Genomic DNA, 23,566 nt, shown 5'->3' with positions numbered 1-23,566 from the left:
GTAGAGGCTCTGCAATGGCTTGGGAAGTGTGCAGATGGAGTGGTATGGGACACTTGACACGCCTAGATACGACTCTTGACAGGTGACACGTACGTAAGGACAACGCGACACCCCATACGTCCAAACTGCTACAGAGTGTCTCCAGGAGCACTCTTCTGAGTTTAAACACTTCCACTGGCCACCACACTCTCCAGACATGAACATTATTGAGCGTATCTGGGATCCCTTGCACCGTGCTGTTCAGAAGAGATCTCCACCCCTCGTGCTCCTACGGATTTACAGACAGCCGTGCAGGATTAGTGGTGTCAATTCCCTCCAGCACTACTTCAGACATTAGTCGAGTCCATACCACGTCGTGCCGCGGCATTTCTACCTGCTCGTGTGGGCCCTATACGATATTGGGATGTGTACCAGTTTCTTTTCATTGTATAAACGGGAAACAGTGCCAGTTCCGACGATGCGGAGATGGCCACTGAAAGCTCGAGAATTTTATTCGAATTGACGCGGCTTGAAAATCGAGAAGATTTTATTGCGATATCATTATGTTATGTGAATTTTAACCACAATCACGCACACATAGTGGTCTCTACTAGAGCCATCTCTAGTGCGATTCCAAGCTGTGGTGGCTGCAGACGGTCGTCATGCTGAGCAACGTTTGTAACCTGGAACGTAAACATGGTCCGCAATTAACAAATGTTACCCTTCTCATGTGGAAATTAAAATCTATTTCTTTCCATGATTTATCACTCCTTTTTCATTGGGGCCCTTTCACGCAGAGAAAGTTTAATTCCAACCAACCTGTACACCAGTGGCAATGCACAATCAATACCTTCACTTTTCGATAGCGATTGTAATGTTACTAAAGACAGTTTTCCAAAACTGATTCACCAAAGGAGGCGAAGTAAATATTCCAGTACTTTAATCAAGAACACCTGCCAACATGAGTGGCTTAGAAGTAGATATCGTCAGCGAAAAAGCAACTCAAACCACTTCGTAAAAGCAAGTTTTTCCTGTTCAGGTTAGGTTCGTTTTAGAGTTACTGATACAATAACTGCATACTGAGCAACCATGTACAACCGGCAGTTCGACAGAAGATTCGTTCCTAAAGATTCGAAAGTTGCAGAGGTCACACCAACACACAATAAAGGGAATAGGAGTAACTCGTTGAATTACAGATATCACGGGTGCCGATTTGCTGTAGGACTTTGAAATGTGTTCGAACATTGTGAATTACCTCGAAGAAAACGATCTATTGACACATAGCACCGATTCAGAAAATATTGTACGTGTGCATCACAACTAGCTTGCTATTACCGTGAAGATATGAGCGCTATCGACTGGGAATCTCAAAATGATTTTCTTTTAAATATCGTCTTAGTTGTACGACAGGGTTCGTGATTTCCTGTCAAAAAGGTCACAGTTCGTAGTATTTGACAGAAAGTCATCGAGTAAACCAGAAATGATATCTCGTGATCCCCAAGGAAGTGTTATAGGCCACCAGCAGTTTAAATTTTCATCGATATGGACACCTAAAATTTGTGAAGGTTTCACTTTGTTTATTATTTCCTCACCAAGTGTTACACCTATCATTGGTGTAATATTTCTAGATGTAGACAACCGAATACATTTTGTCTTTATGAAATCTAGAGTGAGAGAGTTTGCAGAAAACCAGTCAATGATACTTTTAAGAACATTGTTTTCAATTACTTCCGTTTCTGTATGTATGCTAGGATTGCTCACGATACTAATTCATCCGCAAAAAGAACTTATTCTGCTCGTTGTATATTGAGTGGGAGATTGTTTGCATACACACTCTAAGTAAAAAAGGAGTGACGCATCATAAAGGAGATGGGACGGAAATCGACAGACGTGATGTACATGTACATACAAACAAATCATTACAGTTTTTAAAAAAATTCTATGATTTATTCAAGCGAAAAAGCTTCACAAATCAAGGAAGTCAATAATGATTTGGTCCATCCATAGCCCTTGCGCAAGCAGTTATTCAGCTTGGCATTGATTGGTAGAGTTGTTGGATGCCCTCTGGGAGGTAACGTGCCAAATTCTGCCCAATTGGAGCGTTAGATCGTCAAAATCGCGAGCTGGATGGTGGGTCCTGCCCATAATGCTCTTAACATTCTCAATTGGGAGAGATCCAACGACCTTGCTTGCCAGACAGGGTTTGGCAAGCATGAAGAGAAGCAGTAGAAACTCTCGCTGTGCGCATGTAGTCATTATCTTGCTGAAATGTGGGCCCAGGGTGGCTTGCTATGGAGGGCAACAGAACGGCACATAGAATGTCATTGGGCCTGAATTTAAAGAGGAACTCACCACTGAAGACACTTCTACTCCAGTCATTGAGATTCCAGGCCAAAGACGTGTCTGGAGACGTCCTGCACAGCAATGGGATGCCAACCTGACTGTTGCATGCAACACAGCCCGACAACCAGAAGTGTATGTGAGGAACAATAGTGGATCTAAGACTGAGCCTTGGGGAATCCAATACATGATTTCTTCTCAGTCAGAAGAGTCTCTCCTGATTGCATTGCTTGAGTTACTAAATAGAGTCTTCAGTGTTCTAATGGTAAGATACGATATTATCCATGAGTTGACTATACCATCAATCCCAAAAAAACTGCTGTTTATCTAGGAAAATATTGCGATTTACACAGTCAAATGCCTTAGATAGGTCACAGACAATACCATCTGGTGCTATCTCATTTAATGCTTGTAAAATTTGATGAGTGTAAATGGCATTCCCAGAAGAGGAACTCATTTGAAATCCAAACAGTGCTTTACTGGGGATATTACCGTTGCTCACATGGGATACAGTTCTAGAATACATCGTCATCATTATGGAAAATAATGTCAGCAGTGAAACAGGTCGGCAGTTTCTGACATCCCTTTTATTACATTTCTTACAGAGGGGTTTGGCAAAGACATATTTAAATCTCTCTGGACACAAGTCCTGAGTTAGTTTTGGATCACATGTTTTAGAAAAGACAGTACTTATTATATGAAAACAAGTCTTTAGTACTTTGTTGGAAACACCATAAAATCCATTTGAACTTTTATTTTTGAGGGAATATATAGTTTTCTTAATTTCAAATGGAAAAGTGAGTGAGAGATCCACATGACTGAGTTTTATGTAAGTTGCATTTTCAGCACACTGCTTTGACTTTTCTCTTGAACTCTTCGACCCTAGATTTTGTAGTTCATTTCAGAAATGATTATTAAATATATCTACTGTGTGTGAATGATCATTTAGTTTTTGTAGTGTATGGCTACTGTAGGATCTTTACTTTTCCTCGTTAACAGATTCATTTCCGTTTTTCTTTCACAGTATATTTTAATCCTTCTCATATCTATGGTTTCCTACATAGTTGCTTAATGTGCTTCCTGATTAGCTTATGCAGAAAACTATTTTAGATTGATGATATGAATTTATCATAGAATAGTTTAATTTTATATCAACATTTAGTTAATTATGAATTTCATCCCATATCATCTCTTGTTCACTATTCTTAAAATATTTAGTCTGGGAGCTATTAAATATTCTGAATCATTTCCACTGAGGAGTATCTATAGTGTAACACACTGTTTTATCTATCCTAACTAAATGTGCATTAACATCATAGAGAGCGTTAGTCACTGGGTTTTCAGTTATTTTCTTGCTTTGAGCTTCACCAAAGAAAACAATATCGATTAGTGTTCTACTGCCTTTGTAAATCTGTGTTGGGAAGATAATTGCCGAGATCAAAGTGAATGGTCAAATTAAGGTGTCTGTGTCATTTTTGCTAAAAGAATCCTTTAGAAAATCTGCAATGATATCACCACAGATTATTAACTGCTTGCTGCTGTGTGACAGATACCACAGTAAAAACTCCATAGTCCTCATAAACAGTTCGTAATTTCCCAGTGTGGCTCTATACACAGTTACAATTAAAACAAAACTATTTTCCAATATTAACTGGCAAGCACACACCTCTGTGTGCTGAGCACTACAAATTCAACTTGCCCCAGTGTTTTTGAACTTGTGTTGTGTGTTAAAGTAAGTAATAACTTCTCCTTCTCCCAATTAGTTCTACATCAGTAAGATGCGAAGGTGTTTAATTTCTCTAACCTTGCGGTTTAGTTGTGGTCAGTTTTTCACAAGGTGTCTATCTTGTCAGAAGTCTCTAAACTTTCCAAACAGACCAGAAGCTTTTGTACATCATTACTCATCTTCTTAACATTGTTGTGAAATAAGCTAGCCTTACTTTCCTTCACATTTTTAAGCATCTCGTGGGGCTCTTCTGTTAGTTCAACTTCTTTGAAAACATGGTGCATACATCTAATTAGGGATTTCCGCACAACAGGGGATCACGCTTGAGTGTGGTGTCTGAGAGCAGAGCGGAAAACGCCTAGCAAGTGTCTTCATACTGCAAACTGCTCAGAAACGTCTTAGCAGGAAACGAGGTCTATATAGACCTTGGCGGAACGGCTTTCACAACAGCGCGGCGTCGCGGCAATTCAGGGAACTAGTTGTCTCGGCGACCGAGGTGCCTGCAGTGGGGGCTACGCGTCTGCCACATAAAACAACAGCTGCGACTGCCGCGCAGCCAGACAGCGATCATGCGGGGCACACGCGGAGCACTGGCGTTGCTGCTGGCGGCGTGCGTCGCGTTGCTGGCGCCACCGCGGTGCGCCAGCGAAGGCGGCGGCGGCGGCGCTGACGAGCAGCGGGAGCCGCAGGTGCAGACGGCCCAGGGCCGGCTGCGGGGCAGCGTGATGACGTCACTGGACGGCCGGAACATCCTGGCTTTCCGCGGCGTCCGCTACGCGCTGCCCCCCGTCGGCGAACTGCGCTTCAAGGTGAGCCCCCGTCTGCCGGACGCGATCGATGCACTGGGCTCAATTCGCACAGTAGTGGCGTGGCGGGGACGTGGCGCTGTTTCAAGCCACCTCCATCTTAGCAAATGAAGGAATATCGAGGCGCGTCGCTTCGTGGTTCGCGCTAGAGATGGGCAAAGATTAGATTAGATTAGTACTTGTTCCATAGATCATGAATACGACACTTCGTAATGATGTGGAACGTGTCAGATTAATAAAAGGTGTCTATACAAGTTATTACATTACACAAAATATTACATGACACTTAATATTTTTAATTTTTTTTTTTTTTGTGGGGGTTAGGGAAATTACCCACTTATTACATCCAAAAATTCATCTAATGAGTAGAAGGAAATACCATAAAGAAATTCTTTTAATTTCCTTTTAAATGCTATATGGCTATCTGTCAGACTTTTGATGCTATGAGGTAAGTGACCAAAGACTTTTGTGGCAGCAAATTTACCCCCTTCTGAGCGTAAGTTAGATTTAACCTTCAGTAGTGAAGATCATCCTTTCTCCTAGTGTTGTAGCCATGTACACTGCTATTACTTTCGAATTCGTTCCGATTGTTAATAACAAATTTCCTAAGTGAATATATATATTGTGAGGCTACAGTGAAGATCTCTAGCTCTTTAAATAGGTGTCTGCAGGATGATTGTATGAGCTCCAGCAATTATTCTGATTACACGCTTTTGTGCAATAAACACTCTTTTACTCAATGATGAGTTACCCCAGAATATGATGCCATAAGAAAGCAGAGAATGAAAATAGGCATGGTAAGCTAATTTACTCAGATGTATATCGCCAAAATTTGCAATGACCCTAATAGGATAAATAGCTGAACTCAAACGTTTCAGCAGATCCTCAGTGTGTTTTTTCCAGTCAACCCCTCATCAATGCATACACCTAGAAATTTTGAAGTCGTTCATCCTTGTGAACTAGTTCACTGGTGATCGCTCTTTTTTGGGAACCGTTCATTTTTACTCGTTCACCGTTCATTGTGCTTGATGTATGGTTCTTATGAAAAACTGAAAATTTGTAGCATAGGTGATTGAAGATGGAAGGCGCCAAGAGGGGGCACTTGTCTCCCTCCTGGACTACAGAGTTTTTATTCATAACAGAAATCTCACACACTTGTAATTTTCGTGATTCTGCAAAACATCTCGTTTAGTAACTGTAGCGTAATGTGGCTGATCGCGGTAAACTAATATAAGGTAGTGCACGAAAAACCGGCCCCGAATACAGACTGCACGCCAGTTACCCACGATTTGTTGACCGCTACGGACAGAATAGATAAACATGTAATAATTAGACAGTGAAGAAATAACAAGTAAGCTAATGCAAACAACTTCGAGACAATAGATGACGATTGGTAAGCGACAATGATCAGTCTAGGTACTCGGGGCCGATTTTTCGTGCGCCACTCGGTACCACTGAAATAATGTAGGAGTTACCTATTCTCCCACACTCGATTACGAAGCGCGGGCTTAATTCGTTTGTTAAGTCGGTCTGCCTTCCACAACAATAAACTTGCTCTTTTACCTGGGATCAAAAAAAGACGGAAAATGGCCACTCGTGTGTGCTGTGCCGAAGTCCTTTGCATGTCTAATAGCAAAGAATCTTGCCTTTTTACAAATATTTCTTCTGTTGTTTATCGAGATAGTGAAGCAAGCTGATACGCCGTTTTGTTGCCTGAAAAGATGTATGTATTACATACCACGTAATTTTTATGTAATTTACGTAATTATAAAGTACATTTTAATTACCAGTCGTGGACGCTGAATAGAATACGAAAAGAACCAGAAATTCAGAGTTCTAAAAAGGTTTGAAACAGATCGAGGATGGGCGTCCGAAACGAACGAAACGAACAAGATACTGAACAGTGAACTATGAGCAGTCGGCAGTGGTACTGCGACTAGTGGCCACACGAAGAAGGACGAGTCCGGCCGAGCGAGACCGAGACAGACGGAAACGGAACCGAGGCTGGAGCGAGACCGGCCGACATGCCGTTCGGGAACGAGACCGACCGTATCCCGTTCCAGGGAACTGTAAGTAGAAAGCCGCGACCGAAGTGAACTATGAAACACCGTTCCTTAGAATTCGTTCCTCGCTCGTTCCGTTCATCTTGGTGAACCGTTCCTTTGAACCCGTTAGTTCGTGACGTTTTGTAGCGACCAGTGGCGCACCAAAGCGACGCTTCGCGGATAGTACTCTTCGGCATTGGTCCCTTCCTAGCCTGCAATCTCTCTCCCAGCGAAGAGTCCCAAGCGACTAGAAAAAAGCGCAGATGACTTCAATACATAAGAACCGATAAATAACGGACCTACAAAATTACAGACCAATATCCATAACATCACTTTGTTGCTGAGTTCTTGAGCATATTGTAATTTCGAATACAGTAAATTGCCTTGAGACAGAAAAGCTTCAGTTCACATTTCAGGACGGATTTAGAAATAATTGCTTGGGTGAAACTCAGCCTGTCGTTTTCTCGCACGATCTCCTGTGAACCACGGATAGAGAGCAACAGGCAGATTCCATATTCCTAGATTACGGAAAGCGTTTGGCACGGCGCCTCACTGTAGACAGTTAACGAAGGTCAGAGGATATGGATTAGGCTCTAAGGCATGTAGATGGCTCAAAGCCCTCTTAAGTAATAGGAGCTAGTAAATTGTTCTCTACGGCGAGTGTTCATCAGAGACAACGATATCGTCAGGAGAGCCCCATGGAAGAGTGACAGGACCGCTCGTATTCTCTACATACATAAAATATGATCTGACAGATACAGTGAGCCAGCCAATGTGGCCGAGCCGTTCTATGCGCTTCAGTTCGGAACCAGGGCCTGATATGGTCGCAGGTTCGAATCCTGCCTCGGGAATGGATATGTGTGATGTCCTGAGGTTAGTTAGGTTTAAATAGTTCTAAGTCTAGGGAACTGATGAGCTCAGATGTTAAGTCCCATAGTGCTTAGAGCCATTTGAACCATTTAGATACAGTGAGCATCAATCTGCGGCTGTTTGCTGATGATGCTGTAGTGTGCGGAAAGGCGTCGTCACTGAGCGACTATAGGAGGATGCAGTATGACTTAGACAGAATTTCTAGCTGATGTGATGAATGGCAGCTTGCTCTAAATGTAGAAAAATATAAATTGATCCGAATGAGCAGGAAGAACAGTACTGTAATAATCTAATGTTAGTTGCATGCTGCTTGACACAGTCATGTTGATAAAATATTTAGGCGTAGCGTTGCAAAGCGATATGAAATGGAACGAGTATAAAAGGAAGACAGTGAGGAAGGCGAATGGTCGACTTCGGTTTATTAGGTGAATTCCGGGACAGCGCAACCCATCTATAAATTAGAGTACATATATACTGAAGAGACAAAGAAACTGGTGCACCTACCTAATATCATGTAGGGCCCCGCTAGCATACAGAAGTGCCGTAACAAATCGTGGAATGGACTCGACTAATGTCTGAAGTAGTGCTGGAGGGAACTGACACCACTAATCCTGCACAGCTGTCCGTAAATCCGTACGAACACGAGGGGGTGGGGATCTCTTTTGAACAGCACGGTACAAGGCATCGCAGATATGCACAATAATGTTCATTTTTGGGGAGTTTGGTGACCAGCGGAAGTGTTTAAGCTCAGAAGAGTGTTCCTGGAGCCACTCTGTAGCAATTTGGACGTTTGGGGTGTCGCATTGTCCTGCTGGAATTCCCCAAGTCCGTCAGAATGCAAAATGGACATGAATGGATGGAGGTGATCAGTTTCCAAAAACTTACATACGTGTCACCTGCCAAGAGTCGTATCTAGACATATCACGGTTTCCATAGCACTCCAACTACACACGCCCCAACCATTACAGAGCCTCCACCAGCTTGAACAGTCCCCTGCTGACATGCAGGATCCATGGATTCATGTGGTTGTCTTCATACCCCTACACGTCCATCCGCTCGATACAATTCGAAGCGAGACTCGTCCGACAAGGCAATATGTTTCCAGTCATCAACAGTCCGATGTCAGTGTTGACGAGCCCTGGCGAGGCATAAAGCATTGTGTAGTGCAGTCATCAAGAATATACGTGTGGGTCTTCGGCTCCGAGGGCCCATATCGATGATGTTTCGTTGAGTGGTTTGCACGCTGACACTTGTTGATGGGTCAGCATTGAAATCTGCAGCAATTAGCGGAAGGGTTGCACTTTTCTCACGTTGAAGGATTTTCTTCAGTCACCGGTGGTCCCGTTCTTGCACGGAGATTTGATGTTTTACCGGATTCTTGATATTCACGAAACGGTCGTACGGGAAAATCTCCACTTCATCGCTACCTCGGAGATGTTGTTTCCTATCGCTCGTGCGCCGACTATAGCACGCGTTCAAAATCGCTTAAATCTTGATAACCTGCCATTGTAGCAGCAGTAACTGAGCGCCAGACACTTGTCTTATATAGGCGTCGCCGACCGAAGTGCTCTATTCTGCCTACTTACATATCTCAGCATTTGAATTTTACATATCTCATCATTTGAATACGCATACCTATACCAGTTTCTTTGGCGCTTCAGTGCAGAACACTAGTGCTTCCCATTCTTGAGTACTCCTATCCACTAAGTCGAATTTACGAATTTACTCGTATTTATTGCAATATTTATTCCATATACATAGATCCATTTTTCCGTTGTAACGCATGGATGTGAAACGAGTCAAAAGGAAGACATCGAAGCAATTCAGAGGCAGGCTGCTAGATTTGTTATTGGCAGGTTCAGTAACTTGCGAGTATTAGAGAAATGCTTCGTGAACTCAAACGAGAATCTCTGGAAGGAAGACGACGTCCTTTTCGCCCCAAACGGTTGATAAAATTTGAAAAACCAGCATTTTCGGCTGACGGCAAAACGATTCTACTACCGTGACGTACATTTCGCATAAGGACCACAAAAATAAGATACGAGAAATTTGGGCTCATATGGAGGCACATGGATAATCGGTTTTACCTCGATCTGTTTGCTAGTGGAACAGGAAAGAAAATGGTTGGTAATGGTACGTTTGGTACACTCTGTCATGAGCCGTACAGTGGCTGTGGAGTGTGTATATGTAGATGCAGATGCAGATGATAGTGCAGACTATATGATATCATATGATTATATGGAGTGTGCAAGACAAAGCATGGAAAACGTCACTGGAGAACTACCGAAACAGGTTAGCCACTAAATTTTAGTATTAATAATATAGTAAGTGATGATGCAGAATTAAATCGTTCACCCGAGCAACTTTAAGCTGACAAACAGCAAATTACACAAGAGAACAGATAAACTGTTTTTGCTTACGTATTTGGGCTTTCTCAGTGCAGGCAATGTATGTAATGTGAGATGCCTTTCTGCATATATTTGTAACAGTTATTACACAATTGCTTATGATATCTTTGAAAAACAGACTATTTTTTTATTTTCTTGGACGAACAACGTCATACAATATGCGCAGTCACAAAGTCGTTCTGCTGAAACGCACCGGTTTTTCTGTTACTTATTGCAGAAACAGAAAGTTTATTTTGAGAAAAAACAAAAACACAAGTTCAAATACCTAATGTTTACTGCAATACGAATCTGCGCATACATCAGTAGAAGACATGGAAAATTCAATATTAATCCAGTTCTAAGTACGCCAAACATGTACAGTCAACATCATATTTTCTGTTCTCAATGAGTGCCTTTTTCCTGACCGACATGCGAATCCATTATTAACTTGCTACCGTGATCCACCGACAACGCCTGACAACATGCGTCAGTATTGTCAATGCATGTGCGAACATTACGGAAGGCGATCTACTCGCTGTTGAGAGGAATGTCGTTACACGTATTGCCAAATGCATTGAGGTTGACGGACATCATTTTGAGCATTTATTGCATTAATGTGGTATTTACAGGTAATCAAGCTGTAATAGCATGCGTTCTCAGAAATGATAAGTTCACAAAGGTATCACATTGGAACAACCGAAATAGAATGTTCAAACGTACCTACGTTCTGTATTTTAATTTAAAAAACCTACCTGTTACCAACTGTTCGTCTAAAATTGTGAGCCATATGTTTGTGACTATTACAGCGCCATCTATCACAAAGCGAAAAAAGTGGTCCAACTGAAACATTCATATTTCTTTACGTACTACACGAATAAGTAATAAAAAATGGGCGTTCCTATTTTAAAAAAACGCAGTTGATATCCGTTTGACGTATGGCAGCGCCATCTAACGGGCCAAACATAGCGTCATCTGGTTTCCCCCTTCAAGCTAGACGAGTTTCGTTCTTTGTAGTTTTTTCGTTTGATGCTTATTTCGTGAGATATTTGGCCCAGTCGCTATCAGTGGACTACCCTGTATACAGATTGCGGTAGTATAGCGTACACAAGTTATTAAAGGACAGTGCATTGGTGGAGCTGTCATCTGTACTCAGTGATGCTAGTGTAAAGGCTTCCGACGGCTTTGAACGCGGAGTGGCAGTTGGAGCTAGACACTTGGGACATTCCATTTCAGAAATCGTTAGGGAATTCAGTATTCCGAGATCTGCAATGTCAAGAGTGTGCCGAGAAAACCAAATTTCAGGCGTTGTCTCTCACCACTGACAACGTAGTGGCCGACGACCTTCACCTCAACGACAGACAGAAGCAGCGTTTGCGTAGAGTTGTCAGTGCTAAGAGACAAGCAACATTGTGTGAAATAATTGCAGAAATCAACGTGGGACGTACGACGAACGTATCCGTTACGACAGCGCAGCGAAATTTGGCGTTAATGTCAGCAGACGACTGACGCGAGTGTCTTTGCTAACAGCGCGACGTCACCTGCAGTGCCTCTCTTGGGCTCGTGACTATATCGACTGGACACTAACCGACCGGAAAACAGTGGGCTGGTCAGATTGGTCCCGATTTCAGTTGGTAAGAGCTGATGGTAGGGTTCGAGTATGGCGCAGACCCCACCAAGCCATCAACCCAACTTGTCAACGACGCTCTGTGCAATCAGGTGGTGGCTCCATAATGGTGTGGGCTGTGTTTACATGGAATGGACTGGGTCCTCTGGTCCAACGGAACCGATCATTCACTACTTGGACGCCATTTACAACGGTTCATGGACTTCATGTTTCCAAACAACGATGGAAGTCAATGCGCCATGTCACCGCGCCACAGTTGTTTGCGATTGGTTTGAAAAACATTCTGGACAATTCTAGCGAATGATTTGACCACCCACAACGCCCGACATGAATGCCATGGAACATTTATGCGACATAATCGAGAGGTCAGCTCGTGCACAAAATCCTACACCAGCAACACTTTCGCAATTATGGATGGCTATAGAGACAGCATGGCTCAATATTTCTGAAGAGGAATTCCAACGACTTGTTGAGTCCATGTCACGTCGAGTTGCTGCACTAACCAGTCAAAACGAGATCTGTTGCGATATTAGAAGATATCCCGTGACTTTTGTCAAATGGCTCTGAGCACTATGGAACTTAACAGCTGTGGTCATGAGTCCCCTAGAATTTAGAACTACTTAAACCTAACTAACCTAAGGACACCACACACAACCATGCCCGAGGCAGGATTCGAACCTGCGACCGTAGCAGTCGCGCGGTTCCGGACTGCGCGCCTAGAACCGCGAGACCACCGCGGCCGGCTGACTTTTGTCACCTCATTGTATGTGGAAGGATAAAATTGTTTTAAAGCTCATAAAGTTTTGCAAGCACATTTTCCGGATCCAGACGTTTAAGAAATACGATGTTACTTCCGCCGAGACTGTATGTTTTTGTTTGTTTAAACCATGATTGGTCAATTTCGATTATAGAGCCATTTTCAGCTCGACAAGTTCATCAATATAAGGGGTGGTCTGAAACAGTCTGAAGAGCTTGAAGAGTGTTGCAGGATAGGATGTGCTGAGAAATAATTGTTGAAAAAAATTTGATGCGTTACGCCGTTTTCGAGTTAGTTAGCACTGAAGTTAGCCAATCTGGTCATTGCACGCGCAAATTCAAGCTGCCCGCCAGAAACGGTGCCGCCAAACATGTTCCTCGCTTGTTTTCTTCAAACTGCTGGACTTTATGTTGGGTACAACATCGATACACGATATCGATATTTTTGTTTCGGTACCCATACCTGGTTCAAATTAACAACCATAAATAACGTGACAATGACAATAAGCAGATGAACCCCCAATTATTTTTAACATGTACGAATAGATCCTTGAGCAATACTGCTGCGTTTTTTCCTATAGGAGTATGGGTTGTTCGTTCTTGTTAACATTAAAAGAATGAACTGATGTGTCATAAATGAACGTTAAACACAAACATCCAAAAAATTAAGTAAAATCTTAAAAATGACTTTACCATTAAAAATTGAATAAAATGCGGGTCCAATATGACGAAAAACGCAAAATTAGACTTGTATTTCTGTAGCCGGAATATTCGGGATTTTAGTACATGCGAACAATGCATAGCTCATAAGGGAAGAAAAACGTCAACAGACTCCGAGCATTTTTAATAAGCTACATTAAAATGAAATGAATCTGATGATCTGCTGCGTGTGGAAACTGCTACATGAATTACGCGGTCTAGATCTATATAAATACTCCACAAGACGCCATAAGATGTATGGCGGAGGGTACCTCGTACCGCTACCAATAATTCTCTTTCCTGTTGCAACCGCGGATGAAGCGAGGGAAAAAGACAGTCTACGTGTCTCCGTACAAGCCCTAATTTTTGTATCTCGTATTCGCTGTTCTTACGAAAAATGTACGCTGGCGATAGTAGAAGCGTTCTGCAGTCAGCCGAAAACGCCGGTTCTCCAAATTTTCACAGTAGTATTTCACGAAGAAGGACGTCGTCCTCGTACCGCTACCAATAATTCTCTTTCCTGTTGCAACCGCGGATGAAGCGAGGGAAAAAAACGACAGTCTACGTGTCTCCGTAAAAGCCCTAATTTTTGTATCTCGTATTCGCTGTTCTTACGAAAAATGTACGCTGGCGATAGTAGAAGCGTTCTGCAGTCAGCCGAAAACGCCGGTTCTCCAAATTTTCACAGTAGTATTTCACGAAGAAGGACATCGTCATCGCTCCAGAGATTCTCTCTAATGCTTGCAAGTTGACGGAACCTACCAATATCAAATCTAGCAGGCTGCCTCCGAATTGCTTCAATGTCCTCTTTTAATCCGATCTGGTGGGGAGCAGTATTCAAGAATGGGTAGCACCAGTATTCTGCATATGTGCCTCTCCTTTATAGATGGGCTAATGTTCCCAATATACCGAAGTCGATCATTCGCCTTCCTCATTGCCGGCCTTTCATGCTTTTTCCATTTCATATCGCTTTGCAATGTTATGCCGAGATATTTAATTGACGTGAGTGTTGCAACATTACAAGACTGTTTTTCTATTCATCTGCGTTAACTTACATTTTTCTACGTTTAGAGCAAGCTACCAGTCATCACGCCAAATAGAAATTCTAAATCATCCTATATCCACCTACAGTAACCCAATCCATACACTTTCCCGTATACTAGAACGACATCAGGATGAAGTCGTAGATTGCTGCTCACCCCATCTATCAGATTATTTACGTACGAGAGTTGGAACTTAAATAGTGGCAACTATTTATTCACAACCGATACAAAAGAGTTACATATTTTCACCTGTTAGTGTCTGTCAAAGTAGTCACCAGCGTTGTGTAGAACCCGTTGCCAGCGATGTGGAAGGTGTACTATACCATTAACAAATCCTGTTCTGTTGATGGTGCGAATGGAGCGGTCTACTGTCTGTCGAATCTCTGGAACAGTTCTGAAGCGAATGCCACAAAGTGGTTCCTTCATCTTCAGAATCAAATCAAAGTGGCCGTGCGGTTAAAGGCGCTGCAGTCTGGAACCGCAAGACCGCTACGGTCGCAGGTTCGAATCCTGCCTCGGGCATGGATGTTTGTGATGTCCTTAGGTTAGTTAGGTTTAACTACACTCCTGGAAATGGAAAAAAGAACACATTGACACCGGTGTGTCAGACCCACCATACTTGCTCTGGACACTGCGAGAGGGCTGTACAAGCAATGATCACACGCACGGCACAGCGGACACACCAGGAACCGCGGTGTTGGCCGTCGAATGGCGCTAGCTGCGCAGCATTTGTGCACCGCCGCCGTCAGTGTCAGCCAGTTTGCCGTGGCATACGGAGCTCCATCGCAGTCTTTAACACTGGTAGCATGCCGCGACAGCGTGGACGTGAACCGTATGTGCAGTTGACGGACTTTGAGCGAGGGCGTATAGTGGGCATGCGGGAGGCCGGGTGGACGTACCGCCGAATTGCTCAACACGTGGGGCGTGAGATCTCCACAGTACATCGATGTTGTCGCCAGTGGTCGGCGGAAGGTGCACGTGCCCGTCGACCTGGGACCGGACCGCAGCGACGCACGGATGCACGCCAAGACTGTAGGATCCTACGCAGTGCCGTAGGGGACCGCACCGCCACTTCCCAGCAAATTAGGGACACTGTTGCTCCTGGGGTATCGGCGAGGACCATTCGCAACCGTCTCCATGAAGCTGGGCTACGGTCCCGCACACCGTTAGGCCGTCTTCCGCTCACGCCCCAACATCGTGCAGCCCGCCTCCAGTGGTTTCGCGACAGGCGTGAATGGAGGGACGAATGGAGATGTGTTGTCTTCAGCGATGAGAGTCGCTTCTGCCTTGGTGCCAATGATGGTCGTATGCGTGTTTGGCGCTGTGCAGGTGAGCGCCACAATCAGGACTGCATACGACCGAGGCACACAGGGCCAACACCCGGCATCATGGTGTGGGGAGCGATCTCCTACACTGGCCGTACACCACTGGTGATCGTCGAGGGGACACTGAATAGTGCACGGTACATCCAAACCGTCATCGAACCCATCGTTCTACCATTCCTAGACCGGTAAGGGAACTTGCTGTTCCAACAGGACAATGCACGTCCGCATGTATCCCGTGCCACCCAACGTGCTCTAGAAGGTGTAAGTCAACTACCCTGGCCAGCAAGATCTCCGGATCTGTCCCCCATTGAGCATGTTTGGGACTGGATGAAGCGTCGTCTCACGCGGTCTGCACGTCCAGCACGAACGCTGGTCCAGCTGAGGCGCCAGGTGGAAATGGCATGGCAAGCCGTTCCACAGGACTACATCCAGCATCTCTACGATCGTCTCCATGGGAGAATAGCAGCCTGCATTGCTGCGAAAGGTGGATATACACTGTACTAGTGCCGACATTGTGCATGCTCTGTTGCCTGTGTCTATGTGCCTGTGGTTCTGTCAGTGTGATCATGTGATGTATCTGACCCCAGGAATGTGTCAATAAAGTTTCCCCTTCCTGGGACAATGAATTCACGGTGTTCTTATTTCAATTTCCAGGAGTGTAGTTCTAAGTTCTAGGGGACTAATGACCTCAGCAGTTGAGTCCCATAGTGCTCAGAGCCATTTGAACCATTTTGATTTGATTCCGAAGATGAAGGAACCACTTCGTGACATTCGCTTCAGAACTGTTCCGGATATTCGACAGGCACAAGACCGTGTCATTCACACTATCGACAGAACAGGCTTTGCTGACGGTATACTACACCTTCCACATCGCTGGCAACGAGTTCTACACAACACTAGTGACTACTTTGAAGGACAGTAACAGGCGCAAACATGTAACTCTTTTGTATCGGTTGTGAATAAATAGTTGCGACTATTTAAGTTCCAAACCTCATACATAGAGAGCAAATATGGTCCTATCGCGCTTCTCTGGGGCACTCCAGGCGATACCCTTGTCTCTGATGAACATTCGCCGTCCACGACAAAATACTGGGTTCTATTACTTAGGAAGTCTTCGAGCCTCTCACATATATGGGAGCGTAATCCGTATGCTCGGACGTTCGTCAACAATCTGCAGTGGGGCACCGTGTCAAATGCTTTCCGGAAATTTAGAAATATGGCATCTACCTCTTCCCCTACTTCCATGGTTCGCAGTATATCGTGCGATAAAAGGACAGGATGAGTTTTGCACAAGCGATTCTTTCTAAATCTGTGCTGATTTGTGGACGAAAGCTTCTCTGTCTCAAAGAACTTTATTGAATTCGAACTTCGAACATGCTTAAGAACTTTGTAGCAAACCGATAACTTTTGCAGGTCCGTTAATTTACCCTTCTTATAGACAGTATTGACCTACACTTTTTTCCAGTTGCGTGGGACTTTGCGCTGGGAGAGAGATTCGTGATGGACCAGTGACATAGAGTGCTCTCTGTAAAACCAAATTGGAATTCCAATCGGACCTAGTGGCTAGCGCGAGTTTTGGTGTTCTCGTAAAAATAAGTCATTTTAATTATAATAACATTTAGTTTAGTACTGATTACGTGATAAATAGCTGTATTAGAGTGCTTTTTAAGCGTACCATTAAAGGTTTCATTTTTCTTTACGCAATATAGCAGAAAACGTGAAAAGATCGTACAGTCGGGTTATAGTCGTATTTTCTGTTTACGTTTTGCAGCAGCAAATCTATAGAATTTCGTTTAATTGTTCTTTGCTCTCTCTAGCAATTTAACTGTAGCGTACCGCTTCATTATTTAACTCACATTTCCGGAAAGTAGCGTAAAGTTTAAGTTGTTGTTTCGGAAACTTTGCACTGTTGTTTTTGTTTACATACTATTGCGTATAGGCAAAATTTGTGGAATCCTATTTTTGTGTTTATCTGTAATTTAACAGACTTATTCTTAATAAACTATTACGTTTATCTTGAGTGAAAAGTGCTTGACCTGCCGTAGGATTGTTAGATCGGGGCTTCGGTGTGACGGGTGCTGTAGTGTTTTCCATGTGGGGGACTGTAGTGGCGTGGGAGTAGGGGAAGTAAATGAGACTCATCAGTGCTTTTGTAGGATATGTAGTAGAGATAGGAAGATACTAGAACAGGAGGGGAAAAGTGCCGCCCTTCAGGCTGAGTTAGACAAGGCCAGGGGAGATATTGACAGGTTAAGGAGGGAGAAAGGTAAAGAGAGGTGGGAAGTAGCAACAGGCAACAGGAGGAACAGGTCTAGAACTCTGTCTGACAGCTTCAAAGTGAATATGGAAAATAGATTTGACCTGTTGCTACAGTTAGAAACTGGTAAGCCTCAAGCAGTTGCAGGTGTAGACAGGGCACAACAAACTTCCACCAGCAAATTGGAAAGTAAGAATGTAAGGAAATCAGTAAAGAGAAAGAAAGTGTTGTTGTTAGGTAGTTCCCATGGAAGAGGTGTTGGCCAACTTTTGCAGGATGAACTAGGATCAGAATACCAGGTCACCAATTTTTTCAAACCTAGTGTTGGTCTGGAGCAGGTGGCAGAGGATTTAAGGTCACTTTGCAAAGATTTCACTAAGGAAGACTCCGTGGTTATAGTGGGTGCACCACGTAATAGTATTGACAGAGATCTTGGGTACAGTAAAGAGTGTGACCTGAAAAAGATTGCATTAGCATCGAAGCATACTAATGTTGAGTTTGTATCTGTTCTTGGGCTCCATGACCTACCTCATTTGAACTCTTCTGTCAGGAGAGTTAATTTTGAGTTGGAGCGGCTGCTTATGTTGGCGCAGGGTCACACATTGGTGTGGTTCCTGTTGATTCTCTTAATAGGTGGGATTATACTAGACATGGCCTTTACCTCAACAGGATAGGAAAGGGTAAATTGGCTGGGAAAGTAGCAGGAAAGTTTGGGTGGAGGCACTGTCGCGAGAGATAAAATACGAGTGGTTATAGGGTTCAGAAAAGACCCTTTTTTAGGCTAGGGAGGACAGAAAGAAACCAAGTTTTAAGGGAGTTTAGGATTGAGACAAACCAAAAAACATAATTCTAGCTTATTACATCAGCATAAACGGGCTGTTGGTTAAGAATTTTCAACAATCAGCAGAAATTTCAACTCTACCCAATTTTAACTCAGTCAATGTGAAATGTCAGCTATCTTTACTGCATCAAAAAATTCGAGGACTGAGAAATAACATTAATGAATTAATTATCTGCATAGATGAATTAGAGTCCTCAAACCAAGCTGACATAACTGCCCTTCTGAACATCATGTGACCACTGGTATAGAACTTTTAAGTGTTACAGGATTTAGGCCAGCATCTCACTTTTGCAGAACAGAAATGGAGAAAGGAGGAGTTGCCACATTCATCAGGAACTGTCAAAATTTAAGAACATAGACATTCATAAATTCTGCCTAGAACAGCATATGGAAGCATGTGCAACAGAAGTAGAATTTCATAAAAAAACCTTAATAATGTTAAGTGTACATCGAGCACTTGCAGGTAACTTTAATCTGTTCATAAACCCCCTTGAAGCTGTACTGGCCCATTTAACAACCAGAAACAAAGAAATAGTGGTTTCTGGTGACTTCAGTGCAGATTTACTTAAAGACTCTCCCAATAAGAACTTACTTGAGTTAGTAAACACTTTCATTCAACTTAATTTCCTCTGTAAAGTTCCCAACTAGGGTAGCCAATTGCTCACAAACAGCCATTGATAATATCTTTACAGGAAAGTGCAATGAACAAAATTATATTACAAAACCAACAGTCAATGGCCTCGCAGACCATGGTATGCAGTTCCTTCTGTTTAATGTTAATACTGAACATGATATAAAATCTGTTAAATCTGAACTGAAGATGGTAATCATTAAGCCAAAAATTGATTATTTTAGGACACTCCTCAGAGACATTCACTGGAGTGATGTTTACAGTGCTCATGACATGAATGAAAAATATAACACTTCAGCTAATAAAGTGTTTACCTTATTTGAACACTGTTTTCCACCAAAGCTAACCAAGGTTAGAGCAAAGTCTACAAAGAATGGATTACTCAAGGAATAGAGGTATCTTGTAAAACAAAAGGAAAACTGTATCTGTCAATCTGAAACAGTTCTCACATTGATGCTGTAGCAAATTGCAAAAAATACTGCAAAATATTAAATACTGTAATACAGACATTAAAGCAAATATATTAGAAGGAAAAGATAGTCATATCAGATAACAAAATAAAGACAATATGGGATACAGTGAAGGAGGAGACCAGTAGAACCAGATGTGAAGAGGGGCAAATAGCATTAAGAGTAAAATATACATTTGTGACAGATGTGTATAGTGTTGCAGAGCTTTTGAACAAACATTTTATAACTGTTACTGAAAAGATGGGGTTGTCAGGTTCTGTAGATGCTACGATGGGATATCTCGGACCAGATATTTCAAGTAACTTCCATAATATGAATTTGACCCTCACTACCCCAGAAGAAGTAATGCCCATCATAAAATCTTAAAAAACCAAAAACATATAATGGGTATGATGAAATATCAACAAAGTTAATTAAAGAATGTGATTCAGAGTTAAGTAACATATTAAGCTATCTGTGTAACCAGTCGTTCGTCAGTGGAATATTTCGTGAATGTTTGAAATATATTGAAATTAAGCCATTCTTTAAAGAGGGAGATAAAGAAATAGCGGCAAATTTGCGTCCAATTTCACTTTTGCCAGCATTCTCAAAAATTTTAGAAATGTTATAACCATCTTATCACAAATAACATACTGTCAAAGTCACAGTTCGGATTTCTTAAGGGTTCTGATATTGCGAAGGCTATCTGCACTTACAGTAAAAATGTACTTGATTCATTACACAAAAAACTGAAGGCAACTGGTATATTTTGTGATCTGTCAAAGGAATTTGACTGTGTAAATCACAATATCCTTTTAAGTAAATTAGAATATTAAGGTGTAACAAGAAATGCTGCAAAATGGTTCTAATCTTATATCTCTGGCAGGAAATAAAGGGTGTTAGGAAATATACATGTATTAAGCTATCAGGCATCATCCTACTGGGAACTAATGACATGTGGGGTCCCACAAGGTTCGTTCCTTACTTTTTCTTGTGCATATCAATGACCTTTCATCAGTAACATTACCAGATGCCAAGTTTGTTTTGTTTGTCAACGATACAAACATTGCAATAAATAGCAAATCATTTGTAGTGTTAGAAAGATTGGCTGATAAAATAATTGTGGACGTTAATCACTGGTTCCTAGCCAATGTCACTAAACTTTGAAAAAACACACTACATCCAATTCAGAACTTGCAAGGGGTGTCCCACGAATATATGACTAACATATGATGACAAGCAAATAGAAGAAGTGGCCAGTGCTAAATTCTCGGGATTACAGCTTGATAATAAATTCAAGTAGGAGGAGCACACCACAGAACTGCTGAAGCTTCTAAACAAATCTCTATTTGCAATGCGAATTCTGTCAGACATCGGGGATATAAAAATGAAAAAGCTGACATACTATGCTTACTTTTACTCGCTAATGTCATATGGGATTCTTTTGTGAGGTAATTCATCAAGCAAAGCTAAAGTTTTCTGGGCACAAAAACATGAAGTAAGAGCTATATGTGATATGAACTCAAGAATATCCTGCAGAGGCCTGTTTGGGGAACTGGGGATACTAACTACAGCTTCCCAATATATGTATTCCTTAATGAAATTTGTCATTAAAAATATATCACTTATTAGAACCAACAGCTCAGTTCATGGAATCAATAATAGAAATAAGAATAATCTTCACAAGGATTTAAAGTCACTTAGTCTTGTAGAAAAAGGTGTGCATTATTCAGGAACACACATTTTCAATAACTTGCCAGCAGCTATAAAAAGCTTAACAACCAATAAAATTCAGTTTAAGAGAAGATAAGCCAGCTCCTTCTACTCCACTGATGAATTTCTCAATAGAACCAACTGATTGTGTGTGTGTGTGTGTGTGTGTGTGTGTGTGCGTGTGTGTGTGTGTGTGTGTAAAGTACAATCTAACGTTTGCATTATTTCAGTGCAGTAATGTATTCATTGTAAATAAGTATTGTAGTAGTTTTATTGTATGTTTATTACCTTATAAATAAAACAACATTTTTTTAAATTTTAAATTCAGTGCATTAATTCGATCTTAGTAAATGAGTGTTGTAAAATGATCCTTTCGTATAGTGTTAATTACAAAAAAAGAATGATGATCATTCCACTTGGGACCTGTGGAAGGTACATTAGCTTATTTGTTTTAGTTGTAAATATTTATCGTGTTATTATTTTTTCTGACATGTTCTACATCGTGGAGGACCCTCTCGCTACGGATCAATTTGAACGAAAGTAACTCTAATCTAATCTAATCTTGTTTCCAACTTCAATTTTCCTTTATTTGCTGTGATTTATTGCTAAACTAGACTCATCGACAAACGACTAGAGAGCGCCCTGTGACCCACTCATTGCTAGTGATTCTAGGTAGGACCAGAATTCCTCAGGTTCTCTGCAAGATCTTTTCGCTAACAAGATATGTATATAAAAGCTTAACATTAGTACAAAAAGGAGTCAAATATATGGGCACTCAAATATTCAATAACTTACCAGAGCATATCAAAGGTCTTGTAAGTGATAAAGATCGGTTTCAGGGTGAATCAAAGAACTTCCTGTTGGCCAACAGAAGGACTATAGCTCTGTCTGCATTAGAACTGTGCAATATCCATGTATCTGACTGAAAAAGTATTTAAAAAATCCCAGAGACTCCTCTCCAAGGGATCCATGGAAAACGATAAATTTAATGTAATGTAATAGGATAGACGAATTTCTAAGCCAAAATGCATAATACCTCCTGAGTATGCTTAAATCTACTTTTGTGGCTTTTATGGCCTTAATCATCATTCTTTGTCTATCTACAATGTTATTTAAAAATTGAAATGTATGTATAGCTGTATGTATAACTGTATATTCATTCAGAAGTCAAGTATGATAACTCATACATATAGGGACCGAGGACCTCAGTAGTTTGGTCCCTTAGGAATTTACGTGTTAGCTAATCTGTTCCTGTTATTTATATGATAAGAACAATTTACTTGTGCACGAAACAATAATCTGTAAAAATTTTACTCGTTCTATATCCATAGGTATATTCTCATAAGGATCTACAGAACTCGAAATAAATAAATAACCGTGGAAGTAACTGTATGCTTAAGCATCCATGTTTTTACAGATGGGTGGATTTTTACTAAATTTTGCCTTTCGGCATTTCTACGTTCTGTTTTGAACCGATGATACAACATTGTCTCGGTTTCCGAAGCATTTTCCGAATTTCATTATTAAACCACGGTATGTCTTTCCCATCTTTAATTTACTACTTGGGACATATTCTCTCATTAAGAAAGATATCCATAGTGAGAGTTCCATCTCGGAAATGTTGTCTTCCTACAGAACGAAAGTCACCATCCCAAATCCAACGTCACTAAGTTCGTGCATCTTCGTAAATCTCAAGTGGTTATTTGTCTAACAAAACAGTTGCACGACAAAACACACTCAACAAAAGCTTACTCATTGAAAATTCAAATAACGATTAACTATTGTCAGGCGCTAATTTAGACTAATATTTCTTTTCAAGTGGTGTACGTGTGCTCTTTTCTACTCTGTGGTCATACTGATGTGTACTTACCGGTAGAAGCAGGAAATCGTTGTCATTTGAACTACAGCTAACCGATGCCACCGAGCATTGGGTGGCACTCATTGAGTAATTGCTGTACAACTGCCTGTATTCAATTAATTTCACAATCACTCTTGAAAATAAGCATAGCGTTTGAGCATGAATGTCTCAATAGCACTCTCATAACGCTCAGCTTATCGATCCGGCGTAAAAGTGT

At 41.8% G+C, this 23,566-nt stretch overlaps 1 protein-coding gene across 1 annotated transcript in view; it reads left to right on the top strand.

Moving 5' to 3' along the window:
* Window positions 1–4,599: 4,599 nt before the first annotated feature.
* Window positions 4,600–23,566, top strand: part of LOC126236053 (esterase E4-like) — a 75,110-nt gene continuing 56,143 nt past the window's right edge. Inside the window, exon 1 of the mRNA XM_049945093.1 lies at window positions 4,600–4,854. Within this exon, the coding sequence (XP_049801050.1) occupies window positions 4,615–4,854 (240 nt within the window). The 5' untranslated portion in view covers window positions 4,600–4,614. The remainder of the gene's footprint in view (window positions 4,855–23,566) is intronic.

This window comes from Schistocerca nitens, chromosome 2 (genome assembly GCF_023898315.1).
Source record: "Schistocerca nitens isolate TAMUIC-IGC-003100 chromosome 2, iqSchNite1.1, whole genome shotgun sequence".
Lineage (NCBI taxonomy): Eukaryota > Metazoa > Arthropoda > Insecta > Orthoptera > Acrididae > Schistocerca > Schistocerca nitens.
Note: the sequence above shows the minus strand (reverse complement) of the source record. Positions and strands in the feature narration are given on the sequence as shown.